The 18,096-nt window shown below is 44.8% G+C and overlaps 2 protein-coding genes across 2 annotated transcripts in view; one reads left to right on the top strand and one right to left on the bottom strand.

The window, feature by feature from the left end:
* Window positions 1-4,952: 4,952 nt before the first annotated feature.
* The window catches only part of SPR (Sex peptide receptor), a 31,270-nt gene continuing 18,126 nt past the window's right edge, over window positions 4,953-18,096 (bottom strand). The window contains 1 exon segment of the mRNA XM_045741166.2: window positions 4,953-9,169. The gene's annotated coding sequence lies outside the window, so the exon portion shown is untranslated.
* LOC138366318 (uncharacterized) lies at window positions 10,237-11,346 on the top strand. Its single transcript, XM_069327348.1, has one exon. The coding sequence runs from the start codon at window positions 10,237-10,239 to the stop codon at window positions 11,344-11,346; it is 1,110 nt and encodes a 369-aa protein (XP_069183449.1).

The following is an 18,096-nucleotide window of genomic DNA, read 5'->3' as shown; positions in this document are numbered from 1 at the left end:
AAGCTGATTGCCCCTGTTCACCCAGCAGTAACTAGCGAGCCGGTTGTAAACCGGTCCGAGCGTAGTGTTCAAAAGAAAACATGTAGGTATTCTAGACTGCTTATGCAAACAACCTCTTATTCCAAAGGTGTTTTCCCCCACCTCCAAGTCCCTCTATCCACTCCAACGACCAAACATCTATTCCCACGAGCAACCCAAAACTATCCACCAATAGAAACAATTACGACGCCCCGCAAGGCTCCGCAATCAAGAACGATCTGAGAATTCCTGAAGAGTGGCTGGGATGTCTGAAGGATGTTGTTACAGTTTGCCAGGTGAAGCACACCATTGGCCGAGGATGAGAGCAGTTGTTTAGGACCACCGAACAACTGTTTCTGGGGAGGAAGAGGGGGGGGTGGAGGGCCCTCAAGCGCTGGCACGGCAGGGGGCCCCCCTTCAAGCGCTGGCACGGCAGGGGGCCCCCTTCAAGCGCTGGCACAGCAGGTAATGTTTACTCTCTCAGTAATGGAATGACAGGGGAAGACCCGTAGTGGTGGGGGAGAATTAGCTTCTCTCAGCGGTGGGAGAGTATTTGTTGTATAAATATATAATCATTCTTCTTCTTGTTACTAGAATATTTGAGGCGTCTTAACCCCACTGAACGTACACACCAGCCATGAACTCCTCACTAAAATGTCTTACCAGACGACTTGGAAGTTTGAGAAGGAGAGCTGTCAGACGAGGAGCGAGGCTGCTGGCAGACAATTTGTTGAACTCGTGGCGCAAAATGAACAAATTTGCAAGTGAAAACGGCACGCGTAGGAGGAAGAGAAAAAGTAAATTGTGAAATGTTCAGTTTTATCTTGTTCAAAAGATTTCTTGTAACAGGAGAAAAGAAAATTAGGTTCTGTTTGAGAATATGAGAGAGAGAGAGAGAGATTGAATGTGTGTTATTGCTTTTATCCCTGCTTTAACTTGTTGGTTATACCAATCACGTGCATTTTATTGGTTATGCCCAACAACTTTAACCTTTTGCTTATACCCATCAGCTCTATCTCATTGGTTATGCCCATCAGCTTTATCTTATTGGTAATATCCATTAGCCTTAGTGTATTGGTTACACCTTCAGCTTTAACTTATTGGTTATAAGGACTGAGTGTGGCTAGTGGTGTGTTACACAGGCCTGCAACGGTTGAACAGCGGACCTGTATGCAAAGTGGAGTTCACTGTAGTTGTAAGTCCTGCTCTCTTTTTCCCTGTCAAGACATCAATTCTATTTCCTCAACACCAATTCTGATGCCTCAAATAGGTAGAGGCAAAGAATTGTTATGCGCTTGGTCAGGAGCGAAGTGTCTCTAGCTCTGGGTGTAGATACACTCACAAGCTGAGTACACATCTCGGTGTTCCTGGAGTGGGGTACACCTCTCGTATATGCACCAAGCAGCGAGGTATACTTCTGGGTGTATATACACCAAGCAGCGAGGTATACTTCTGGGTGTATATATAACAAGCAGCGAGGTATACTTCTGGTTATATATAAACAAGCAGCGAGGTATACTTCTGGGTGTGTATACACCAAGCAGCGAAGTATACTTCTAGGTGTATATACACCAAGCAGCGAGGTATACTTCTGGGTGTATATACACCAAGCAGCGAGGTATACTTCTGGGTGTATATACACCAAGCAGCGAGGTATACCCATAGGGGTATACTCCATCCTACTCAATAATGTAAGAGGATAATATTGGTTCAGTGACTCAACTTGCGTTGTTGCTTCGTAGTTCAGATCCTGACTGTGTTTAGTTGGCTCATAAGTCCGTACTAAAGTACGCTATTAAGGGGCCTCTTAATTCTCTACTTAAGCAAAGTACTAAAGTACATTATTTAGTGATTTCAGTTCACAATAAAGTACAGTATTTAGGTTACACTCTTAGTCACACTGGATGAAGGAGATAATTACACATTTGCCTTTAAGGGTAAAATAATTATATATTACGGTAGGATCAAATAATTACATATAATTAGTTAAGGGTGAAATTATTTTTGATACAATATTCAGGGAAAGTTTAATATTTAAGATGAGAGGTCTGATTATATATGCAAGGTTGACTGGTAGATCTGGGTAGATAGGTTGGTATTTATGTTAGGTAGAGCTGGATACATATGCGAAGTAGACTGGTAGATATGGATAAATATGCGAGGTAGACTGATAGATATGGGTACATGAAATATTTATTTTTTAGTTGATTAAAAGTTAGTACAGTATTCTGTCTGTAATTTAGTACAGTTTTCACTTGTATACTGCCTATAATTTTCAGTTGCATATAGTTTACTGTATTAAACTAAAATTAAACTTAAATTAAACGTATTCATAGTGTATAGTGTTCAGTTGTATAGTGCCAATATAAGGCTGTTATATTGTGTCTATAAGACTATTTTATGGTGTCTGTAACGCTGTTGTATTGTGTCAGTAAGACTGATGTATTATGCTAGTAAGACTGATGTATTATGCTAGTAAGACTGATGTATTGTGCTAGTAAACCTGATGTATTTTATCATTATGGTTCTTGTATCGTGTCTGTAATGCAGATTCATACACCTGGCAACCAGTTGACAGGATAAGTTTCAAACTATGGATTATCGAATTACTTTTTTTCAAACATATAATTTGAGGTTTAATTAACATATAATTAGACATATAATTTGAGGTTTTATGCACAGCTAGGCCTATATTTTGAAGCTTAATGCATTATTAGGCCTATTATTTGAGCCTTCATGGATATCTAGGCCTATTTTTTTTATTGATGCATAGTTAGGCAGAGGTTAGGAAAGTGTTTTTGTTAAGTGAGTGACAAGTGCTCGTTCGAGGTGCGACTCTCCAGTGGCACCTTTGTTGATTTCGTTAAATTTTGAAAATCAAAAGTCGTATTTTCTCATATGTAAATTAATTGTTATACGTTTCAGTTTTGTGTAAAGTGTAAGGTATATCTTGAGGTTATCTTGAGATGATTTCGGGGATTTTTTAGTGTCCCCGCGGCCCGGTCCTCGACCAGGCCTCCACCCCCAGGAAGCAGCCCGTGACAGCTGACTAACACCCAGGTACCTATTTTACTGCTAGGTAACAGGGGCATAGGGTGAAAGAAACTCTGCCCATTGTTTTTCGCCGGCGCCTGGGATCGAACCCAGAACCACAGGATCACAAGTCCAGCGTGCTGTCCGCTCGGCCGACCGGCAGGTAAGTTAAGTGTTTTTATTTATTTCTTAATTAAGTGTTTTTTTATTTGTATTTACATAGTGTGTAAAGCGTTAAGTAAGGTGTAAATACTGGAGGTGACTCTAGCACTCATGCTGAAAAACAGTTAGTGTTTCTTGGGTTTGAAGCAGATCTCCTGATTAATAAAATCTCATTTCCTCAGTACAGTGTGTCCTCCATCTCATCTCCTCCAGTGTCCTCATAAACAGTGGCTCGGTAATCCAGGCTTTAAACTCATGATGAAAATCACTTGACACATTAAACAAAATTCATTGAGGAAGAATTTTTCGCGATTAACGCCTCGATTGCTGCTGCTTGTGTTGGAGTCACTGCTCACTACCTGCTTCAGGCACATACTGATGTAATTCCCAGCGGCAGAACACCTAACTTAACCTATACTAGGCCTAGCTATATACTACTGTATACTATAAAATAATATTAACTTAGACTCGAAAAAATATAATTTATGGTCACATAGGAAGTTAACCTTGAAGTGTGTGCCCTCAGGGTCGATTGCAACGTGGCAATTTGGTGCTCGTATTGGTGAGGTTTTCTACTAATATTGCAGCAAAGAGCAATATCTAAACTCTAATTTTTATATGTAGAGAAATTAGTTAACCAAATCACCTCTGTTCTGTACTAAGACGCCCCCATCCTCTTGCATCTTAATTTTTAGTTCAAATCTTGAAATAAAATTTTGACTTATTTGCATCATTCTTATACATAAGATACTTTCCAATATAAATGATTAAAAGCGATGCGTTTTCGTTAATAAATTGTTCAAATGTATGACCACTCTGCTGAAAAACCAGTTATTACCTGATGTGTTTCGATCTGAATCTCGGAAGGTGACGAGGAGCGTGAAGACGAAGGTGACGAGGAGCGTGAAGACGAAGGTGACGAGGAGCGTGAAGACGAAGGTGACGAGGAGCGTGAAGACGAAGGTGACGAGGAGCGTGAAGACGAAGGTGACGAGGAGCGTGAAGACGAAGGTGACGAGGAGCGTGGAGACGAAGGTGACGAGGAGCGTGAAGACGAAGGTGACGAGGAGCGTGGAGACGAAGGTGACGAGGAGCGTGAAGACGAAGGTGACGAGGAGCGTGGAGACGAAGGTGACGAGGAGCGTGGAGACGAAGGTGACGAGGAGCGTGAAGACGAAGGTGACGAGGAGCGTGAAGACGAAGGAGGCTGCTTGTGTGTGATGACAGATGAGGTTACCTGCGCTCATTATCTCCTTGTACTCAGGCAACACCTCGTAGGTGTCTCCTGTCCTCAGGTGTGTCAGCAGGCAGCTCTCTCACCTCTCTACACCCAGCGTCCTGGACCGTCAATAATATGATGGACCTCGACACCGGTATTGAAATGCAAAATTACCTGTTTTCTCTGTCTCATTCTCTCTCTCTCTCTCTCTCTCTCTCTCTCTCTCTCTCTCTCTCTCTCTCTCTCTCTCTCTCTCTCTCTCTCTCTCTCTCTCTCTCTCTCTCTCTCTTTCCTATTCCTTCTATATCACCTACATTCTCCTTTATCCTTGTTTAATATACAAAAACTCTCTTCCACTCTCTCTCCATTGTTGAAGGTCGGGTGACGGTCGGCCCTCGGAGACAGTGGACAAATGTTGCAAAACCTAAGTAAGTTCTTACAGTGTTGCAAGCCAGCAAAGATTGGCAGATACGGCAGGTTTGGTCTCCTTTACTTGTGCAAGAGTAAGTAAAACAAGGCAAAATTAATACACTTTTATTGGCATTAAGCAACACAGTTTAGGCTTCGTGAAGGACATTTTGGCAGCTGAGGAAAGATTTATTGTCTGGGAGGAGAGGTGAGGGAGAGGTGAGGGAGAGGTGAGGGAGACGTGAGGGACGGGTGAGGGAGGGACAGGGACGGGTGAGGGAGAGTGAGGAAGAGGTTGGGAGAGTCTTGGACAGTCAGGCACTGAAAATATTGAGCCTGAAATTGGACAATATCCGGGATATTGTGTTGTAAGCCACGAGGAGGAAGCCTGTGAAATATGACGTGAGTATAAAGGTGTATATGCAGGTGTGTATACATATGTGTGTGTGTAGTCATGTATAAAAATGCACAGGGCGGGCGGTTGGTCGGGTGCAGGATCAAAACCGTGAGTGATATGAGTGAGGGGGGGAATTATCAAGGGAAAGCGCCAAGCCATTACGACTATATAGCACTGGGAAGGGGTCGGGATAAGGATCTGGGATGGGACGGGGGGAAGGAATGGTGCCCAACCACTTGGACGGTCAGGGATTGAACGCCGACTTGCATGAATTGAGACCGTTGCTCTACCACCCGGCCCAACCAACAGCCCGCCCTGTGTATGGGCGGGCGGTTCACCTGGTTCTTCATCACCAGTCTGTCGAAGGTGTTGACAATGGTTCTGTGTTCCCAGTGTGTTGAAATCATGTGATTCAAAGCATCATTATCTCATCTGTCTCTAGAGATGTCACCCCTCTGGGACCAGGGAGATGAACCAGCATCATGCTGGTTCTAACCCCTAAAGTAACATGATAGAACCACCTTCCTGCCACGAAACAGGACGTTAGGTACAAGAACCAACGTAAACAATCATTCTTGCTGTGAAAAAATAATACAAGATGCATATTTCTTTGTCATCAAGAAGATGGTTGACCGATTCTATTCGCAGAACGCTGTGTATTATCGTCTGTAGAGTCACATAGAGCTGAACACCAGTTACGTTACTGAGTGTAGGTGTTGGTGACACGAGCGCGGACGTTACAACAGAGACACACATCAAACAATAAATGAATGAGACTTCCACATCTCTTATACATCTCCACTACAGGCAACATTTCCACTCTTATACACTTAGGCTACACCAGGCAAAGTCCCACAGTAAATATACACAATTCTACACACAATTCTAATGTGTTTAACTATACAGTTTCATATATTTATGATATATATATATATATATATATTATTTTTTTATTATTTTTATTTACAACGACAGGCACAATAAGCCTTTAATGTGAGCAGGAAGTCTGTCTCTTGGACCACATCAGGAGACAGGCGAGGGACAGTCACTGTCTGTTTAGACAGAGTGACGCCTCTGTCAAGAGGCTGAGAAAGGCTACTCTACACAGTATGATAATTACAACAAAATACAAGTTCCTGTTTACAGATCCATTCAACTGTATATTTCAACCTGAGCAGCGGTTCATGGTTGTATGCGGTATACTCAGGCGAGTATGGCCAGCTTCCGCGTGTTTACCACCTGGTTCTCCAGTGCCCAACTGGTTCTCCAGTACCCAGCTGGTTCTCCAGTACCCAGCTGGCATACTGGAGGGCCAGTTGGCTGGTGTTTATAAACAACATTGGGGTGTTTCCAAATGCACAAACTGTTTAATAAACGCAGAGAAAGCTGGCACGATTGTTGAAAGATGTAGATGTTTCGTAAAGGGTTGGGTAACTCTTGACGTCTCCTGCCCCGGGGCTAGAGAACCGGCACCCCACTGGTGCTTCAAGAGCCACTTTGAGAGGATGCTGCGGGATCTCTGCTTGAGAAGATGCTGCGTGATCTCTGCATGAGAGAATGCTGCGTGATCTCTGCTTGAGAGGATGCTGCGTGATCTATGCATGAGAGAATGCTGCGTGATCTCTGCTTGAGAGGATGCTGCGTGATCTCTGCTTGAGAGAATGCTGCGTAATCTCTGCTTGAGAGAATGCTGCGTGATCTCTGCTTGAGAGGAGGCTGCCTGATCTCTGCTTGAGAAGATGCTGCATGATCTCTGCTTGAGAGGATGCTGCGTGATCTCTGCTTGAGAGGATGCTGCATGATCTCTGCTTGAGAAGATGCTGCGTAATCTCTGCTTGAGAGGATGCTGCGTGATCTCTGCTTGAGAGGATGCTGCGTGATCTCTGCTTGAGAGGATGCTGCCTGATCTCTGCTTGCCGCACCAGCGCCCTCCACCCGTGTCTCCAAGCACGATATTCTTGCCATATTTAATGATGTTTGTGATTCTTTAATGACTTGCATGCACAACAGTCTGGTTGAATGGGCTTGTGATAATAGAGGACGATATAGGGAAGGAGAGTGGAGGCAACATTACCAGGGTGAGGGGTGAGGTGATGTGTGAGATGATGTGTGAGATGAGAGTGAGGTGATGTGTGAGATGAGAGTGAGGTGATGGGTGAGGTGAGGGTGATGTGAGGGGTGAGGTGTGAGATGGGGGGTGATGTCACTTCACCCTGGCCATATTTCTCATCTCAACAGACTCAAAAACAACAAATATAGTTTTTGTCATTTTATTAAAATCTAAATTCTTTTCCCCTTTACCATTAGTAGATAATCATATTTTGATAAATTTTCTTAATACCAATAGTTTCTTGCATTTTCCTATATGTGAGACACTAAACCTCAGTTTCTCATCGTGTCTCACAGAGTCGGGCAAATTGGATTTTGTTTCCCCAAAACCCCTCAATATTTATTATTTCACAACATGGCACAACAATTTTTTTGGAATCGTTTTTCCAATTTTTTCGGAGAGCCAATTTTTTTTTTCCAATGCTCCAAGGACCCAAAATCCCTTTTCTATCCTCACATCTAAATTTTGGCAGATGAAACCATTTGTATTAGTCTAGCGGCTAATACGACGTATTAGTCACATGTCTTTCCTAAATATAATTTTATTTGAGTTTTTGGGAGGAGGTCCATTTTGGAAATAAATACTCCTTAATCAGCTTTTGACAGTTGAACTTCAGCATCTAAATTGCCTGAGTTTTGTTTCCGAGATCGCAATTATATTCCCTTTAAATAGCTATTTGTTCTGTTTTTTTCTAAAAAAAAAAAAAAAATCCACACTAGGGGTGTGGCCGTATTAAATCCGCATTTAAAGGATTCACTTCAAAGCATAAAAAATAGCTGCTCCTTATTTACAATTAGTAACAAAACTCACTTAAATAGGGAATAATTATTACACTTCCTTGAATGGCCCCAAGAAGCAAGGGTCCGTCATCCCAGCTGTCTCGCACCTGTCCTCCTTGTGTGGTCCCATAGACCAATGGTCCCCTATCTCACCCGCCTCGGACCTGGTACATATAATAAGCGTATTTATCTGCAAAGATTCACAGAGGGGAAAAAAGTGATCCTATTTATGATTTGCATACATATAGATCCTATTCAAGATGAGAGTATGCACAGATCCTATCCACGATGAGCGAAGGAACAGAATACTACGCCAAAAACACTTGCATGAACGCTGGGAAATAGATAAAGAAGTGTAAAATGTTGATATAAGAGATGTAGGAGAAGTATGGATATAAGAGCCGTTCTTCAAGGCATCTGGGAGAAAGTGATATATGCGCCACTTTGGCGTATGGAGGAGACCGAAGCTCTCCTTGGGACCGCTGGAGTAGACGATAATGGGGAAGAAGAAGAATAATGGCCAACAACACGAAAACGATAAGTGGAAGGAATATAAAAGATTAGAAAAGACGATGAATGTATCTATATATATACTATTATACTATATACATATAGTGTATACATATACACGAGTAAACTGGTAAGCACTCTATACTGCAGGGGCTCAGAGGTCATACAGAGTGCTCACGAGTTTGTGTGAACACAAGTCTCAGCGTCCGGCGCATGGCAGCACCCAGCGCATGTCTGGAGGCAACTAGCTGACGCATGCCTGGAGGCAACTAGCTGACGCATGCCTGGAGCCAACTAGCTGACGCATGCCTGGAGGCAACAAGCTGACGGGTGTCTGAGCACTAGGCGAGGAGCGCATGTGCCTTTGAGTTACAGCTCCAGGGTTCCGAGTGCGTGTGCGTCATGAGAACTTGAAGTGTGGCTATGCGTGACGCACCGATGCCAGCCATACGAGCCATGCCTGGGAAGACATCCTCCAGATAATGTTGAGTGTGATGTGGGGCTCCAGGCGTCCTCCCGTCCACACTGCGCCTCTGCAACACAGAAATACAAGTCATATAAACAGTCCCAGACAACTCTCTTCTCAAACTCTTCGAGAATTGTGCATTATTTCAAGTGTTTAAGTTTAATATTCATACAACTGTGTTTGTATCTTTACACTGTAAAATATTATGTATGAGAATATATATATCAATTATGTATCAAGCTCTTTCATGTAGTTTCAGACCCCACAGATAGGTCCTTGCAGACAGGACATATTACGACCTGATAAACCCCTATAAATCCCCCACAGACAGAACCTCGTTAGCTAAAGGCCAGTGAGGCCAGAATGTTTGATTTAATAATCTCATTTGTTGAACTGAAGATTCTTTATTATTCATTTTAATTCTCTTATGTGCATGTTACCTTTCCCTTGTGTTTTTCCCTGAAATAATTGTCTAATACCCTTTCCCGAGTCAGTAATATTGCCGGGGTAATATTGAGGTTGTGAACAGTATATGAATGTTCAAGAACCAGGTGAAAGCCCCGGGTTTAAGTATTCCTTTGTTCAAGAAAGTGCTGGAACTAGTGGGCCAGATGTAATTCAAGCTTACATGCCAGAGCGCAGAACTAAATTAACTGGTTCCCCAGCTGACTGACACTAGAAGCAATTTATGAAGATATAATTCTACAAGTGTCAGAACAGTCTTCTAACCCGTGTATTAATTCCGAGTGGTGACAGCATTAGAGTATAAGTGAGTATAAGGTGAGGTACAGGGGTAGTAGGAATGACAAGGTAAGGGTGGAAGGACAAAAAAGCGACCACAGGTGATATAAATGATAATTTGAGGTGAAATAATGGTGGCAGCGGTGGGATGCACTCCCCGCGCCTCTTGAGAGACTAGAGAGAAGCCTCCTTACACCCCTACTTGAACATGACAGAAACTTCCCTTAACTCGGAGCATCCAAAGAGAGCACGATAGAACCCTAGGACTAGCTGGTACAGACAGACCCCTCACTGACAGACCCCTCACTGACAGACCCCTCACTGACAGATCCCCCACAGACAGACCCACATATGAACCTCTAGAGACCGACCCTCACTTCAGCACCGGTCGGGATGCCTAGCCACCTAGCTACCAACCACCGGGACGCCCAGCTGGCCACCGACCACCATGGTGCCCGCCCAGCTGGCCACCGACCACCATGGTGCCCGCACAGCTGGCCACCGACCACCATGGTGCCCGCCCAGTTGGCCACCGACCACCATGGTGCCCGCCCAGCTGGCCACCGACCACCATGGTGCCCGCCCAGCTGGCCACCGACCACCATGGTGCCCGCCCAGCTGGCCACCGACCACCATGGTGCCCGCACAGCTGGCCACCGACCACCATGGTGCCCGCACAGCTGGCCACCGACCACTATGGTGCCCGCACAGCTGGTCACCGACCACTATGGTGCCCGCACAGCTGGTCACCGACCACCATGGTGCCCGCACAGCTGGTCACCGACCACCATGGTGCCCGCACAGCTGGTCACCGACCACCATGGTGCCCGCACAGCTGGTCACCTGACCACCATGGTGCCCGCACAGCTGGTCACTGACCACTATGGTGCCCGCACAGCTGGTCACCGACTACTATGGTGCCCGCACAGCTGGCCACCGACCACCATGGTGCCCGCCCAGCTGGCCACCGACCACCATGGTGCCCGCCCAGCTGGCCACCGACCACCATGGTGCCCGCCCAGCTGGCCACCGACTACTATGGTGCCCGCACAGCTGGCCACCGACCACTATGGTGCCCGCCCAGCTGGCCACCGACCACCATGGTGCCCGCACAGCTGGCCACCGACCACCATGGTGCCCGCCCAGCTGGCCACCGACCACCATGGTGCCCGCACAGCTGGCCACCGACCACCATGGTGCCCGCCCAGCTGGCCACCGACCACCATGGTGCCCGCACAGCTGGCCACCGACCACCATGGTGCCCGCACAGCTGGCCACCGACCACCATGGTGCCCGCACAGCTGGCCACCGACCACCATGGTGCCCGCCCAGCTGGCCAAACAGATACCCAACATGTTAGCAACACCTTCACATCCTGCTCTGAAAACTAATGTTTGCAATCAATTACATATATGGTATTATTTTAGTATAAAAATAGTCATAAGACAAGTTTTGAACCACACACGGCAGCTCCATGTCTGTGGTATGAAAGTGTTTGCATAGGATAAGTTTTGAACCATGTCAAGTGCGTGTCTATGTGGGACCATACATGGCAAGTGCATGTCCCTCTTATCCCCCATTTCACCCTATTTCTCCCCCATCATCCCCCATCCCCTTTGATCCAAGTTTTTCCCTTTTCCTTCTATCAAAAAAGTATCATTATGAATTTCTACAATCACCAAACATTCTAAACGGTGCACACCACATATTTCACACTTGACTCCACGTAACTAGCAAGATATCTATAATTAATAATATTTCTTGAAGAATTTAACTTAGGCCTGACCTGACCAGCCTATGTCCGTCCCGTACACTAGATAATGTCCCCCCTGCAAATTTGGGTGAGGCTACCCCTAAGCCTCTGTCCTTCAGCTTTGGACAAATAGACATTCTCTATTAAAAGTATAAATGGAATATTTATTGAGGAAAAAACACAGAAATGAAATATAAATTAATGTGATTACCCATAGTTGAAGAGTTATAAAAAGCGAAATGTTAACAGCGGAGAATATACTCAATAGCTTGTTAGGCCAAGATTGGTTGAGTGAGGTCATGTGACCTCATCTGCCGTTGCTAACGATCCTATCTGTAATTCACTTAATTACTGCCTTTGTGGTAGTCTCAGGGAAACTACTGACCCACTGACGTGATCATATTTGTAATTACCACAATTGTAAACTCCTTAATAAAATGATCTTAAAATTGCATTTAGTTGAGTCAATTATTTGAGCGTTTTCAGGCATTTTTTTCGTTCATCTTGATTTAATATTTCTGTGCCTGTTTGTGGAAGTTTAACTGACCAGTTTGTGGGGCTCCCTGACGGCCTCTGCCAAGTACTAAAATCTGGCAATCTCTACTTGAATGGTAGGCCATAAATTACTTAAGAATTATGATTTCTATCAATAGTGTGACCTGTAGCGACACCAACCAGAAGAGTGAACTAATATTATACTATAAGAACAAGATGTCTGCCATCTTGTTCATGAAGAACTCCCATGACACCAAACAAAACCCCTTGAAAGAGAAGAATGTCGTCTATGCCTTCACAGGAGCACTTGGGGACAGTCAGACCCAAAGAATTCAATATAGAGTCAAGACAACATCTATGATAAAGTGGGATGCGCAAACTATATTGAGGCCTTACAGTGAGATTTACATGAACTGCACCAATGGTTGGAAGACTGCAAAATGCTTTAAATATTGAAAATACAAGACCTTGCATGTAGAACATCTCAGTGCACAATATAACTATCAAGTCACCAACACTTCCATGCAATAGATTGAGGAAGAAAAGTCTAAATCCACCAGTTATTGAATGTTGCACAACAAGCGGCAGCTGCTGTATTAAAGGCCAACTACACCCAAGGAATAGTGGAACGAACCTTTTAACTCTAAGAAAACTAAAGTGGTTATTCAAGTGTACAAGTGGCTGTTGCGCCCCAGCTCGACTACTCCACCCAGGCATGGTGATCTCAGCCTCAGAAAGACATCTACTTCGGAGAAAGTTCAATACCAGGCGATAAAAATCATCCGAGAACTGTCAACTCTCGTACCAAGAACGGTCGAGGACCTCAGGGCCAACCACACTGCAGACCAGACATGCCAGGGCTGATCTCATTGAAACTTAAGGTACTGAACAATTTGGAGAATGTTGATTCGGACAACTTCTTCAAAAGGTCACATGAAACACAAACAAGGAGCAACTGTTTCAAGCTCAACAAGCCGCAATGTAGGACTGAGAACAAGAGATGTTTTTTTTTTACCCATCCCACATAGTTATAAACTCATGGAACCGCCTACCCGCCGTAGCTGTAAATACCAAAAATACAGTTGGAAACAATTCTTAGAAAAATGGGGGAACTTTTGACAAGGCGCCAGCTTGTCAAAAGTGGCCTATGTATATATGTATATATAGCTGTATTTGTAATATATGTATGTATAACCGAATCTGAATATATATACGAATTGCCGAATCTCTGAATATGCATAAGAGATTTGCATGGCATATAACTTTATCTGTGTACATGTATATATAAGTAACAGTATGTATCTTCACCTGTATTAATAAATTCATGTATGTGTATTCTCTCAACCTATGAATGTCTGCGCCTTGCTACCGTCTCATCACAGTAGAAACATTATATCAAGATCAAAATATTTCCAGAATCACCTTCACCTGAGAGCAGGTGAAGACGAGCAGCGACCTCACGTCTCACAACACACTGATAAAGACTCCAAACTTCCCCTTTGGTTCCTAAGTCACTTAAGATGATTACAACAGTGTTCTAAAAAGTGATAAGACTTGAGTCACGGTGTGTAAAGTGTTGGAATATAAGGATTATATATCATCGTATATCACCAAGAGTGATCTTATGGTTATTATAACACTCTTGGCGGTTATAGAGTTCATTAGTGAGCTCCTCTCACGAAAGTTGGCGTTATATGTTGAGAACCGGCAGCTCTCGTAACTCTATAATGATTACTAATTTGAAGTTATTAATGTTAGTGAATAGTATTACTAACATTAGCATCAGTCTAGAGTAAGTTATGATAAAGAATATGTGAATGTGTTTAATGTTCTTCTATTTGGACTGATGGGTTGAGCAAGGGCCTTGCTTTTTGCCGGGTTTGGGGTTCGATCTCAATAATCCAAGTGGTTGGATACTGTTCTTTAACTCCGCTCTCGTATACCAGCTCCTTGTTATCATATCCCAGCTCCTTATCCTCGTATCTCAGCTCCTTGTCCTCATATCCCAGCTCCTTGTCCTCATATCCCAGCTCCTTGTCCTCATATCCCATCTCCTTGTCCTCATATCCCAGCTCCTTGTCCTCATATCCCACCTCCTTGTCCTCGTATCCCAGCTCCTTGTCCTCATATCCCAGCTCCTTGTCCTCATATCTCAGCTCCTTGTCCTCATATCCCAGCTCCTTGTCCTCATATCCCACCTCCTTGTCCTCGTATCCCAGTTCCTTGTCCTCATATCCCAGCTGCTTGTCCTCATATCCCAGCTCCTTGTCCTCATATCCCAGCTCCTTGTCCTCATATCCCAGCTCCTTGTCCTCATATCTCAGCTCCTTGTCCTCATATCCCAGCTCCTTGTCCTCATATCCCAGCTCCTTGTCCTCATATCCCAGCTCCTTGTCCTCATATCCCAGCTCCTTGTCCTCATATCCTTGGCAAGTGTTATATAATAATTTTGGCAGCATTTTCCCCCCATTATAACCTTATCTCCCAACCCCCTAACAAGGGACTTGCTTGTTAGGGGGTTTGCTAAAGGAATTTAGAGTCCCTGAGAAGATTTTTTGTGTATATATTTTTTCTGATAAAGTCAGTAAGCGGGAGACGTGACGCCTGGTGAGGCAGTTGTGAGTTTTGTGAGGCGAGCTGAGGGAGAGTTATTGGGTCGCGGGAGAGAGGGGGAGTGAGAGGCGAGTAAGCAGGAGAGGGAGAGGGGAATGAGAAGAGAGAGAGAGGAGTGAGAGGGAAGTGAGAGGACTACCACCATCATACTCATGGAACAATTGTTGACAAGCCCTTCTTTCTCCACCATATGTTTCGCCCACTGATGCTAGTTTTGTATATAGGGAGAGGGAGACACAGAGACAGAGAGACAGGCAGAGACAGAGGGAGTGTATATGACAGAGACAGACACAGAGACAGAGAGACAGGCACAGACAGAGGGAGTGTATATGACAGAGCCAGAGAGACAGGCAGAGACAGAGGGAGTGTATATGACAGAGACAGAGAGACAGGCAGAGACAGACACAGACCCAGAGAGACAGGCAGAGACAGAGGAAGTGTATTTGACAGAGCCAGAGAGACAGGCAGAGACAAACACAGAGCCAGAGAGACAGAGCTTTGGAGAAAGTTGACTCACGACCTTTTCAACCTTTAGTAAGCTTCACTTCGAGTTTGTTGTGTTAGTGTTGTTCATCCCCGTTTGTCAAATGTTAATATTTATAACATTAGTGTTTGTTATGACATGTTCTTGTTCATGATTATTACTGTTAATAGTTACTAGACATTGTCACTAGTGCCTAGACGCCGCCACTAGTAACTAGACGTGATAACTAGCTAGGTTCTCACCATCCCAGCTTCTAGTGCATCTAGCCAGCTTCATCACCTCTATCCAGCTGTCACATGCTCTTGTGGCTAGATGAACCAGCTGGCTTGGGTAATCCAATTTATCCTTGTGAGAGGGTGTGTGAGAGGAGGTCATGGTGGCTCCCCCCTCTTCCCAAACCCTATGTGAGGGGACTTATTAGTACCCAATTCTCTCCTCTCTCTATGACCTCCTCCTCCAGAATTCCCGCTTGCGACCTTCTACCCCCCCCCCTTCCTCTGCCCCTCAACCTAGACCCCCCCCCCCACCCTTTGCCTGCTCTACGGTCTATAGCAGGTTCTGGGGTCCTTGTGATAGCGAGACCCTGGTTCTAGGATACCTGTGATAGCGAGACCCTGGTTCTAGGATACTTGTGATAGCGAGACCCTGGTTCTAGGATACTTGTGATAGCGAGACCCTGGTTCTAGGATACCTGTGATAGCGAGACCCTGGTTCTAGGATACTTGTGATAGCGAGACCCTGGTTCTAGGATACTTGTGATAGCGAGACCCTGGTTCTAGGATACCTGTGATAGCGAGACCCTGGGAACCAGATATAACAAAACTATCAAAATATTGCTCCGAATATCACTAATTGCCCACGAGTAAACAAATCATATTTTACATAAGCAAATTTACACACGAGTACAAACATTATCACAGTTTGCAAAGTTGCAGAAAAATGGCTTCTTGACATATGAGGATATTTAATGATCGTAAATTTCGGCGCCTGATGTCCGTGGCAACCATTTAACAAAATGGCCGACTGTGACGTCAGGTAGTTTACTAAAATGGTAAACTCTCTCTTGTCTAGAGCGTGACGTGACGCTAGTTACCGCCCAGGTGTACATGTCCTGGTACACAAGTGATTTGTTTAATTAGCTTTAATTAGGTTAATTAGGCTAAGAAACCTTGTAACACAAGTGTGAAGCAGGGTTGGATGGCTGCAGGGTTGGATGGCTGCAGGGTTGGTAGCTGCAGGGTTGGATGGCTGCAGGGTTGGTAGCTGCAGGGTTGGATGGTTACAAGGTTGCTATATTGAGACAAGAGTTCCAGGAAGGACCCATGCACAAGGACAGTTTAGATTCAGGAAAGACTTGGGTAAATACTGGTTTGGAAATAGGTTTGTTGATTGATGAAATAAATTACCCGGTAACTTAATAGATGCGGGACTGATAGACTCTTTGAAGCGAAGTTTTTAGATATATGGGAATGAGTTTTGATGCATGTAAATAGGTGCTGCCTTGTAAGAACCAATTAGAACTGCCTCGCAAGCGCCAATAGGAGCTGTCCCTGATGAGCTGCCTCGTGTAGGCCAATAAGAGCTGCGTTGTATTGACCAGTAAGACCTCTCGTATGTTCAGTATAAACTGCCTCGAACAGCCCTATAACAGCTGCCTCGTATGGGCCAATTGGAAATGTTTTGTATAGGCCAATAAGAGCCGCCAGGCATGGACCAATAGGAGCTGCCTCGTATGGCCTCAAACTGCCTTATACAGATTCAGTTACTTTTATACTGTCATTAAGGTTACAGGTCACTTCTGTCAACATATCAGAAGACATTAACAACCAACTTGGAATGGACAAGTTGACCTTGTCAACTTCCCAGGCAGAAAGCATGATCTTGACAACCTTCCAGGCAGTCTCTGACTATCTTAAGCAACAGTCAAGACCTAAGAGTATCGGCCAGAAGCAGCTCAAGAACTTCACAAGAAAGAAACTTTGACCCAACGAACCAAGCTGATTTAAGATGCCATGAACGGAAGACTTGGCCCGAAGACTGGGCGCGATGGGAAGCACTAACTTGTGTCTCTAAGGACTGGCTCTGGACGCTAGAGAAGCTGTAAATTGGTTGCGAGTCGAGGGACAGAAATCTCGAAGAGTTCTTTGATCACGAGAACCAATCGACCTCTCCTTCATTCCCGGATGGTGCTAAGATGACTTTGCATGCCTGGAAGACCTTTCTGGAAGGGAGCCAGCTGCTGCTGCTGCTGCTGCTGCTGCTGCTGCTGCTGCTGCTGCTGCTGCTGCCGCTGCTGTAGTTCTTGATGGGACCGCCATCACCCTCATGTTGACAACACCTGGTGCCAGGAACGTTGATGAATATTTCCACCAGATCCTCATCCCCTTCCTGTTGACAACGCTCCAAGATGCAACAACACTGCCCAAGCGTGGGCCCCGACACACACACGAGTTCTGAGCGACCACTCAGGATACAATGCAACATGAATGAGCTCCTCCGTGTGGAATGCAATATGACATTCACTTCATTCACAAGTATATACTCTCGTCGCCTTCAAACATACACACACACACAACAAACACACGCCCTACATCCTTAACACTAACCAACACATACAATAATAAAATAAAAATATTCCCTTATTCACATACACCCTGTTGGCACCCACACATACACCCTGTTGGTACCCACACATACACCCTGTTGGTACCCACACATACACCCTGTTGGTACCCACACATACACCCTGTTGGTACCCACACATACACCCTGTTGGTACCCACACATACACCCTGTTGGTACCCACACATACACCCTGTTGGTACCCACACATACACCCTAACTACACACACATAACCTATAAACATTCACGTTCTAGCCTTAGAATGTGAGTGTTTAATCTCAATCA

The sequence above is a fragment of the Procambarus clarkii genome, chromosome 19 (assembly GCF_040958095.1).
Source record: "Procambarus clarkii isolate CNS0578487 chromosome 19, FALCON_Pclarkii_2.0, whole genome shotgun sequence".
In the NCBI taxonomy this organism is placed as follows: domain Eukaryota; kingdom Metazoa; phylum Arthropoda; class Malacostraca; order Decapoda; family Cambaridae; genus Procambarus; species Procambarus clarkii.
This window is presented reverse-complemented; position numbering and strand designations above follow the sequence as displayed.

What these genes read in the sequence shown, in the direction of transcription:
- LOC138366318 (XM_069327348.1), top strand. Translation starts at nt 10,237, where the DNA reads ATGCCTAGCCACCTAGCTACCAACCACCGGGACGCCCAGCTGGCCACC.